The sequence below is a fragment of the Bos mutus genome, chromosome 13, assembly GCF_027580195.1.
Source record: "Bos mutus isolate GX-2022 chromosome 13, NWIPB_WYAK_1.1, whole genome shotgun sequence".
Classification (NCBI taxonomy): domain Eukaryota; kingdom Metazoa; phylum Chordata; class Mammalia; order Artiodactyla; family Bovidae; genus Bos; species Bos mutus.
This window is the reverse complement of record NC_091629.1, coordinates 22,440,189-22,449,669: the sequence shown is the minus strand read 5'-3', so window position 1 is coordinate 22,449,669 and position 9,481 is coordinate 22,440,189. Positions and strand designations below refer to the sequence as shown.

The window sequence follows — 9,481 nt, the reverse complement described above, 5'->3', positions numbered from 1 at the left end:
GGTGTTGTGCAGCCAAATAGAGTCCAATGCCTCAAATTCAATGATTAGCAATCCTTCCCTTGCTTCATCCTCTTCCTGCAACCAAGTCTTCAACATTGACTTCAGGCTGCCTCATATTCTAGCCCAAAGAAGCCAAATAGATTGGGAGGGAAGAAACCTGGGTCCAAGACTTGACTGCCCTCAACTTGCTGGGCGACTGTGCACAAGTCCTTAATTTGACCCCAGTTTCCTCATCTGCAAAAACGAATCCATTGGCATGTTCTAATTCCAGTTTCACTTCTAGATTCAATGGAGATTTAAGCATCAACACAGACTTTTGTTGCTGTTGCTAGTTTGTAACCTTAGTCACCTAAAGCCTGGTAGCTTCCCAGCTTTCGAAGAACCATCTTCAACGGAACTGAGGTCAAAAGATGGGAGTCAATCCTGCTTCTTGCACTAGTTCACCATGACCTTAACAGTCACAACACTATTCTGGATCTTGCCTGGAAAATACTGGAGGGGTTGGGCTGAGCAATACCCAAGCTCAGCTCTCTCAAGATCTCGATCTCCTCAATTCCGAGAGTTGGGCCCCTCTGACCCTTGTTGGAGAAGCAAAATTTGAGACCTGGGCCTCAGCCTCCCCATAAGACAGAGGACACAGTACAATCACACAGGCACCACTTCCTACCCTCCTGGGGCTTTGGAATTTGACCAGAAAAGACAAAAAAAATTTTTTGAAACACTGCTATTTATTTTCCTTTTGTTTTTTGGCCTCTGAGGGAGTTTCCATAGTAACCCACCCTTCCAGCCCTCTTCCCAGATGTGTGGTTCCGCAGTTTCAGCTTCAGGGTTCAGACTCCAAAGGATGCTAGTGTCTTCAGGCTTTCATTGGTTGCCGCCAGCCGAGCCCCTCGTAACCCTGGTAACAGCGCCCGCCCACAAGTTACCGGGCTATGATTGGTCGTTGCCACAAAGTCCTAAAGCGAATTCCTCAGGCCATTGGCCCGAGTCACGGGAAGCTGGCACCGCGGTTGGTGAGCCTAGAGGTCAGTCAGAGTCAGAGGCAGGGTCAAATAGGGAGAAATGGCGACGGAGCCAAGCTGTGGTGAGTAATTCCTGAAGGGGTGGTGTGAGGCAGCTGGTGACCGTAGTCACCATGACACAGCCCCCAAAGGGGTGGGAGGTTGACTTCTCTTCTGGCTCCGGCCAGACCCCGAATGCGAACGTCAGACATCCACATCCTGCCACCTGGGTTAGAGGTGAGAGGTCAGAGGCCGTATCCCCTCTCTGTCTCTGGTTTTTTACTGTGGCAAGCTGTCAGAATCCCGAGCCAAAGACAGCTTCCAACTACTTACTAAGTGATGGTAGGCAAGTCACTTAACTTCTTTGAGCCTCAGTTTCTCATCTGTAAAATGGGGACAGTAACCGGTTTGAGGAACTAAATAGAGGAAACATTTGAATAAAGTATTACAGTTAATCGAGGGATTAACGTAGAGGGAGGAAAAACTTAGGAACATTTGTTAACCCTGTTTTCGGTTGAAGGGATTGAGGCTCAGAGGGATCACTGACCGGCCCAAGATCACACAGTAAGTCTGGAGCAATTGCAGTTCTCTTGTATATACCAGTACCAATGAAAGAATGGAGGCCAAGAAGTAAATACAAAGTGCTGTACAAATATTTTAAATATTTAAGGAGAATATTAAATATTCCTTCACACTCACTCAAATCTCCTGGCACCAAATCCTTCCATGCTGACTTCTTATCAATTAGCTCTCAGCTCCAAGTCATCCTCCCACCACTCAGAGAGGGCTTACTTGGCCACCTTGGCTAAGGCATCCTTCCCTCCTCCAGCCTACCCTTACCCCATTCTAGGGTCTTTATAAACTTCATTATCTGATACATCCTTGTTTGTTTACATGTTTATTGCATATCCCTCAGAACAGTGCTGATACATAGTTAAGGAATAAAGTATTGTCTGGGTGAATAATTGAAGAGCCAAACCCCTACTGGCTCCTTAAAGCTCTTTTCTTCTCCATAGGCCCATCTTTGGATTAAGATCTGGGGTCTACAGCCTAGCCTCAAGCCTTGACTTAGTTGGAGCTTGAGAGAGTGGGAGCCTTCTGTTTGGCGGCCGCACAGAGCAAATATTTTGACCTTGGCATCGAGACATTTCCCATCTTCCCCATGGCGCTGACAGTGCTGAATGAGCTCCTGATTGAGGACCCAAGCCCACCTCTGCTGCTCTACCAGCTTAACAAGACTGCCCAGTTGGAGACCCTCAACTATCAGAGCTGCTATATGCAGAGGGTCTTTACCCATTTTCCTGAGATCTTATTTATCCACCGGACCTATAACCCGAGGGGTGAGGTATTATACACCTTCCTGGTGGATGGACCCCGGGTGCCGCTGGAGGGTCATCTTTCCCGCGCAGTCTACTTTGCCATTCTTGCCAAGGAGGATGCTGAAGCCTTGGCCCATATATTCCAGGTGTTCAAGAAGTTTAACCCAGCATGGGAGAGAGTCTGTACCATTCTGGTGGATCCCTACTTCCTCCTGCTGCCCACCCTCGCTATGGAGTTCCCCGCAGCTGAGGTCCTGCTCTCGGCCTTCCACATCTGTAAGTTCCTCCAGGGCAAGTTCTGTCAACTGGCCCTCGAGCAGCCGGTGGAGAGGCTGCTCCTGACTGCCCTGCGGAGCACCATGTGCTCGGCCACAGCTGGGAACCTGCGGAAGCTGTACACGCTGCTGAGCACCTGCATCCCGCCAGCCCAGCTGCCCGCGCTCCACTCACACTGGCTGCTCAACGACCGCATCTGGCTGGCCCATCGCTGGAGAAGCCAAGCCGAGAGCAGCCGCTATTTTCAGGGCCTGGAGGTCACCACCCGCCTCCTCAGCCAGTTCTTTGGCACCACCCCAGTGGTGGAAAAAGGCATGAGCGCCCTGCTGCAGTACCTGCAGCAGAACTCGGGAGACAAGGTGAGTTTCAACCTGGGCCCGAGTCCCCCGAACCATTACACCCCCTTGGAGGGCAGTCCTGAAAGCCCCAAAGTGGAGCAGTTGGTGGAAGCCCGCATCCAGCACTCACTTAATGCCATCTGCACGGGGCCAGCCGCCCAGCTCTGCCTGGGCGAGCTTGCTGTGGTCCAGAAATCCATGCACCTCATCAGCTCGGGTTCCGAAAAGGTGAACATACAGATCCTGGAGGACACCCACAGGGTGCAGCCCCAGCCCCCAGCCAGCTGCAGCTGCTACTTCAACCAGGCCTTCCGCCTGCCCTGCCGTCACATCCTGGCCATGCTCAGCGCCCACCGCCAGGAGCTCAAGCCCGACATGCTGCCTGCTGAGTGGACGGCAGGCTGTGCCCCCAACCTCAGTGACATCCTGGAAAGCACATGGAGTGAGACCCTGGAGAAGCGCTTGGCTGTGGCTCTCCTCACAGAGGAGGTGAGTCAGCTCCTGCAGCATTGCAGCCAGGAGGAGTTTGAACGGCGGTACAGCACTCTGCGGGAGCTGGCCGACAGCTGGATTGGCCCTTATGAGCAGGTACAACTCTGATTACCCGTGATGCTTATCCTCGTGTATCACTTACATCCCCCTACACACACCCTTCCCCCAATACTCACTGCTATACTTCCTCAGACCCTCCTTCCAGGGAAGAAGCACAAAGGTCTTCTCTTCTGCAGCCCGCTACCCATGTGTCTAGATTCCTAAAACAGGAGGCAGCAAAGCTGTCCCGTAAAGGGCCCGGTAGTCAGTATCCTAGACTTTGCTGGGCACTTACAGCCTGTTGTATATTCCTGCTTCTTTGTTGTGTGGGTTGTTGTTTTTTTTTCCCTAACAACCTTTTCAAAAAGTAAAATCCATTCTTAGCTCAAGGGCCTTAACAGGTAATACCTGCTCTAGGATAAGAGATAAGACACTGAGTGAAGATGAAGATTAGGACTTGGTAAGAGCTTCCACAGTCATGAGACGACACCTTACCCACAGAGGAAAAGGCCCCCCAGAGGCTGAGAGCCAGGCTCTCAGCCTCACCACCTGCCAAGCTCCCCCCATCCTGAGGTTATTAAAGTGAATGTTGTCTGTTTTAGCACTTGTCTAGTTTTTTGTCTCATAGAAGGAAGTTTAGGAAATACTGGGTTGGCCAAAATGTTCGGGTTTTTCTGTGAGATGTTAGGAAAAACCCAAATGACCTTTTTGGCCACCCCAATACTATAGAACGACTAGACTCTAGAGAGTCTTCCATTACATTGCAAATTCTGGTTTCTTCCCTGTCTGTTTTCTGAGGCCTGGTGCTGCCTTTTACTTGTCCTGGGACTTGAGGCAAGTCACCTCTCTAAGCCACAATTCATTCACCTGTAAAAATGGAGCTTTCCCAGAGCACTGGTAAGATGAGAGGAGAATGGGAATGTGATAGGCTGATTCCCAGTGGGTGCTCAAATAAGAGTTAATGTTCCTTCCTTGCCTATGGTCTCATCACCTGCCCTCAGCAGAGTGAGAAACAAAAGGCAAGAGAAAAGTGCACGTTGCCTAGGGCTTTGCACAAGAATTCTGATGGGAATACCAAAAGGGTACAAAAGAAGCCTCCACTGTTCAAGCAGGGCCGCCTACCTCAGTAGTTCTCATTGTAACTACTCTGATCAAAGACCCATCTCCCAGCTTAATGGTTTCTGGGAACTTCCTGGAGTCTGGGCCCTGAATGGGCCAGTATTTGTCAGAGTGGCTCAGACCACCACCTTATTCCAGTCCCTGCCATAGGCACCACCAACCCTGCCTGCCCAAAAACCATACGGAGAAGCCACCCTCTGTGTCTGGTGCTATTTCATCCAGCTACAAGTAGGAGCCAGGAGGCTGGCCCCTCCGGGATCTTGCTAAGGCCATCGGCCCAGAGGCTATGTGGGTCTGCGCCTGTGCCCACTGGGCCCCCTCCACAGCCCCGTCCGGCTCCGGATGGGCCATCATGAAAGCTTGAGCTGCCCGGATCAGGTCCTCCTCCCGCAGGCCTGGGACGGGCACGGTGGGGATGCCAGCAATCATCATGGCCAAGGTCAGGATGCAGATGTCGGGCTGGGAGGTGGCCTCCTTCCCCCCTGCTTCGGCGGGCATCAGCGGAGCCCCAGGTGACAGCCCACACAGCAGCAGGGGTGCAGGCCTGCTGGGGCCACCCAGCTGGGGGGCTCTGCTTCTGGAGCAGCTATCCTCCCGGCCCAGGTTCTCCAGCTGCCTCGCGGCGGGGAATTTGTGGCAGTACCAGTTGTACTCCTGCCTCGGTGGCTCCCAGCCAGTGCCCCCAGGGGCCGGGCCCCAGGCCTGGGCAACAGGTGTCACCTGCTCAGCTTTCTGGCTCAGTGGGCCTTGTCCACCAGAGGCTACCATCCCTGGCTCTATAGGACTATAGAGGCCAAGAGATGAGCCCGGAGAAGCGGCCCCACCTGCAGAGACAGGAATGGGATGGAGTGTTATTCTTGGTCTTGGAGGAGGAGGCCCTGAGGGGCAGGGCATAGGAGCAGAGCACTGGGTTCGGGAGCAATTAAGACCAACCCAAGAGGGCGGTCTGGTGGTTGGGAACTGGGTTTTACTCATATCCACACCCCAAATCAATCCCTAATGTAGGTAGGTGATGGAGCCGTGTTTGTTGAATGAATGAACAAGTGGGTGGCTCTTGGCAAGGACTTTGGGAATGGCTTTCTTCAAAGAGAACTGACTCCAGGGCAAGCCTAAAAATGCCCAGTAGAACCGCCACCTCCCCTGAGCAGGACTCAGGTTTTCAGGAAGTTGTATACCCCCCAGTTTCAAGAGCCCCCTCACCTTGGCCAGAAGATGGAAGACCTGGCTGAGTCTGTGGAGACATGAAATAGGACATGGTTGCCCCAAAGCCCCTATTTGTGAGGGAACAGTCACCTGCCTCCTGTCCTACCTTCTCCACCCTTCTAGAATGTCACCTCATAGTCATAGTATAGTGAAGTCGTTCAGTCGTGTCCGACTCTTTGCAACCCCGTGGACTGTAGCCTACCAGGCTTCTCTGTCCATGGGATTCTCCAGGCAAGAATACTGGAGTGGGTTACCATTTCCTTCTCCAGGGGATCTTCCCGACCCAGGGATTGAACCCAGGTCTCCCGCATTGGGGGCAGACGCTTTAACCTCTGAGCCACCAGGGAAGTCCCCTCACAGTCCTTCCCTTTTACACCTGGAACCCCCCTCACAGGATTGACCTGTTCATTCTAGAACCTGCACATGGATGGCGCTAAAAGAGTGCTGGACCAGGAACTGGGCATTCTAGGTTCTTGCCTTTACCTTGGGCAAGTCACCTGGACAGTTCTGTTCCTTGATATCCTCATCTGTAAGATGGGGGAAATGACTGCCCACTACTTCACCAGAAGTTATGAAGGTTCAAATGAGATCATTTGTATGGAAGAAATGATCAGAGATGACAAAGGAGTCGGGTACTTTGTGCCCTGTAGTGTGTGAGGAGGAAACACCCTGTATTCATTCATTTGCTTGTGTCCTTGGACAAACACATTCCCATCTCTGGGCTTCCACTTCCCATCTGTGAAATGATGTAGTTGGTCTAGGGCATTGGTTCTCACCCCAGGCTGCACATTAGATTCTCTTGGATTCTCTTGGAAGCTTTTAGAAATCCTGATGCTCAGCCTTATTCTGGGGTTAACTAAATCAGAATCCCAGGGTCAGACCCAGTTAGCAGTATTTTTAAAATATTATTTGAAAATATAGGGAAATGTTTGAAATGTTTGAAAAGTTTGAGGGAAATGCTTCTTAACCCTGGCTATTCCTTAGTATCTCGAGGGGAACTTTTGCAAAAACAATGTCCTTTGACAAATCAAATGAGAATCTCTGGAGACAGGGCCCGGAGCGCTGGCAATCTATCTTAGATCACGAGTAGTCAGGCTAGGAGTCACTGGTCTAGGTGATGTCAAAATGCTCTCTTTCTCTCACCTGCCCTGCTGAGCCCCAGTGATTCTAAAAGAAATGCCCCTCACAGACTTCAGGGGCAAGGAGACCCTCCAAGGATCAGTGGCAACATCGGCTGTGTTTATTTCCGTCCTGGCTGGCAGCAGCATGGCCAGCTTCAGGGCAGGCATGCCTCTGGGGCCAGGATGCATGGCCCTGCTCCAGGGCGGTGCAGGCCTTCACTCATACTTGCAGAAATCCTTAAGTCCTTTGGGCAAGTGGAGCCCATCAATGGCCAACCGGTGCACCACGCTCCTCTGGATCACCAGGCGGCACAGGGTCTGCAGCGACGGCACTGTGGAGAGAAGGCTGTCTAAGGCAAAAGCAACCGGGTGGGGGCGGGGGGGGCGGCGCGGGAAGCCAAGGCCGGAACCCAGATCAAGGTCTTGGTCCCTTCACTCTCTGGCTCGGGGCTGTTTACATGATTGCGCAGCACTTCCCCAACACTGCAGCTCTGTCTCCTTGATAACATCACCCTGCTCCCTTCCCCTCCCTTATCAGCTTCTGGGGGCAGGGGTAGTGTCTGATAAACCTGCGCAACCCCAGCCTCCAGCACAGACCTGGCACAGAGAGGGTTCTCGTCTACTGAAACCATAAAATGTGAATTCGGATGTATGGATTCCCAGGCGGTTCAGTGGTAAAGAATCCACTTGCCAACACAGGAACTGCAGAAGCTGTAGGTTCCATCCCTGGGTCAGGAGGATCCCCTGGAGGAAGGCATGGCAACCCACTCCAGTATTCTTGCCTGGAAAATCCCATGGACAGAGAAGCCTGGTGGGCTGCGGTCCATAGGGCCGCAAAGAGTCGGAGGCGACTGAGTGCACACGCACACACACGCTCAGATGTATAAATAAAGGGGCTTAATGGTGCTATCATGAACCAGACCTCAGGATTCAGAAGCTCTCAGGAGTTGAGAGGTGATGCCTTTAAACTCTGTATACTCAAATTGATGAGTATTTGTCTAATAGACATAATTCTCAGAGGACCAAAATCTAAAATTGGTTTAGAATTCATGCCCTAGGTTAATACAGAAAATAATTGGCAAAACTAGAAAGAGGATTTAGAGGACATCCTAATCAATCACAGCCAAGGTGGGTAAATTGAGGCCCAAAGCCAGGGGAACTGACTTGTCCAAGGCCACAGGCAGAGGCAGAATCTGAAGTCAGAATCCCCCCTCCACTTTTTTTTTTTTTTTTAATATTTATGTATTTATTTGGCTGTGCCAGGTCTTAGTTGCAGCACGCAAACTCCTAGCTGTGGCACGTGGGATCCAGTTCCCTGACCAGGGATGGAATCCCAGTCCCCTGCATTGGGCCCATGGAGTCCTAGCCACTGGACCACCAGGGAAGTCCCAAGTTCCCCAACTTCTAAAGCAACGCTGGACAGACCAAGGTCTTGCCAGCTGGTTCAGAAGTCCTAGCAGGTTCCTGTCCCCACTGGGGCCCAGGAGGGGTCGCTGCCCAGAGGATGGGATACCTACAGCCATACTCCAGCTGGATCAAGCGCACGCTCTTGGTGGAGGCGAAGACGTCCACCACCGCGTAGAGGGGCTGGGCGGCTGGCAGCCCCCGGGCGCTGGGGCCCATGTCCTCGCCGTTGATGACGATATGCATGTCAGCCGTGCCGTCCGGGCGCGGGCAGAAGAGAACGCCCAGGCGGCTGCGGCGCGCGGTCGGAGGCAGCACATTCAGCTCATAGAGCTGATCCAAGAGGTGGCTGTACAAACCCGGCCGGCTGCGGCCGACCAGGCGATCGCGGGGAATACGAAACTGCTCGATGCAGAGATACGGTTCCACCAGGAGGGCTGGGGGGCGACTCGGGGCCAGGGCCTCTGCCTCCGGCCGGCCCTCCCGGGGCACGCGGTTATGATGGCGCGTGATGGCGAAGACCCAGGTGTGCCCGAGGCTGACCAGGTCGGGTAGCGAAAACTCGGGCACGGCGGCCAGACTGGCGGGGTCCAGCGCGGTCAGGCCGAGGCGCAGGTGCCCGCACCAGCCCAGCTCTTTCTCCTCGATCTCCACCAGGAACACCTGGCCGGGGGCCAGCGGCTCGCGACTGAAGCACACACCGTGGGCGAAGCTCTCCACGCGTGTGGCCCGCGTCCCGGAGAGGTCCACGCGGATGTTGGCACCGTGCACTGGGTGGAAGCGGGTGGGAGGGGGCTCGGGGCGCGCCGGTCCCCACGGAGCACCCAGCCCCACGGGGTCGGAGACAGCAGCCATCTCCCGGCCATGGGGCAGACCGGCGGGCGCCGGGGGCTATTTTGGGCAGCGGACTCAGATGGTGACCGCCGGGGGCGGTGGGGTAGTGTACCATGTAAGGTATTGTCCTCCGCCCACCGACTCCCTTCCCCGAGGCTCTGCCCAGGGGTCCTAGCGCCGCTAGCTCGGCCATCCCGCCTCGAAGCGAGTCCCGGGAGGCTCGAGGGTCCCGGCCTTCCACGCTTGGGTCATCTGACCGCCGGCGCCCGGGATGCGACCTGCCGAACCCGCTGACCTTCGCCGAGGTGGAACCTCCGCCGCCCCCGTCCTGTACC

At 54.0% G+C, this 9,481-nt stretch overlaps 3 protein-coding genes across 4 annotated transcripts; 1 reads left to right on the top strand and 2 right to left on the bottom strand.

Moving 5' to 3' along the window:
* The first annotated feature begins 1,005 nt into the window (after positions 1-1,005).
* ZSWIM1 (zinc finger SWIM-type containing 1) lies at positions 1,006-3,534 on the top strand. The gene is made up of 2 exons (XM_070381108.1): positions 1,006-1,084; positions 2,018-3,534. Exon 2 carries the CDS (start codon positions 2,164-2,166, stop codon positions 3,532-3,534), a length of 1,371 nt encoding a protein of 456 aa, XP_070237209.1. The 5' UTR covers positions 1,006-1,084; positions 2,018-2,163.
* A 76-nt stretch (positions 3,535-3,610) lies between these two features.
* Positions 3,611-7,053, bottom strand: SPATA25 (spermatogenesis associated 25). 2 transcript variants are annotated; one of them, XM_070381109.1, is made up of 2 exons: positions 6,931-7,053; positions 3,611-5,408 (listed from the first exon to the last, which is right to left on the bottom strand). In XM_070381109.1, exon 2 carries the CDS (start codon positions 5,350-5,352, stop codon positions 4,807-4,809), a length of 546 nt encoding a protein of 181 aa, XP_070237210.1. In that variant the 5' UTR covers positions 5,353-5,408; positions 6,931-7,053; the 3' UTR covers positions 3,611-4,806. The 2 variants fall into 2 exon arrangements, with proteins under 2 accessions (XP_070237210.1, XP_005897640.1); XM_005897578.2 differs by lacking the exon at positions 6,931-7,053 and adding an exon at positions 5,785-6,746.
* NEURL2 (neuralized E3 ubiquitin protein ligase 2) lies at positions 7,006-9,470 on the bottom strand. Its single transcript, XM_005897549.3, has 2 exons — positions 8,426-9,470; positions 7,006-7,240 (listed from the first exon to the last, which is right to left on the bottom strand). Exons 1-2 carry the CDS (start codon positions 9,165-9,167, stop codon positions 7,125-7,127), a joined length of 858 nt encoding a protein of 285 aa, XP_005897611.1. The 5' UTR covers positions 9,168-9,470; the 3' UTR covers positions 7,006-7,124.
* Between the last annotated feature and the right edge of the window lie 11 nt (positions 9,471-9,481).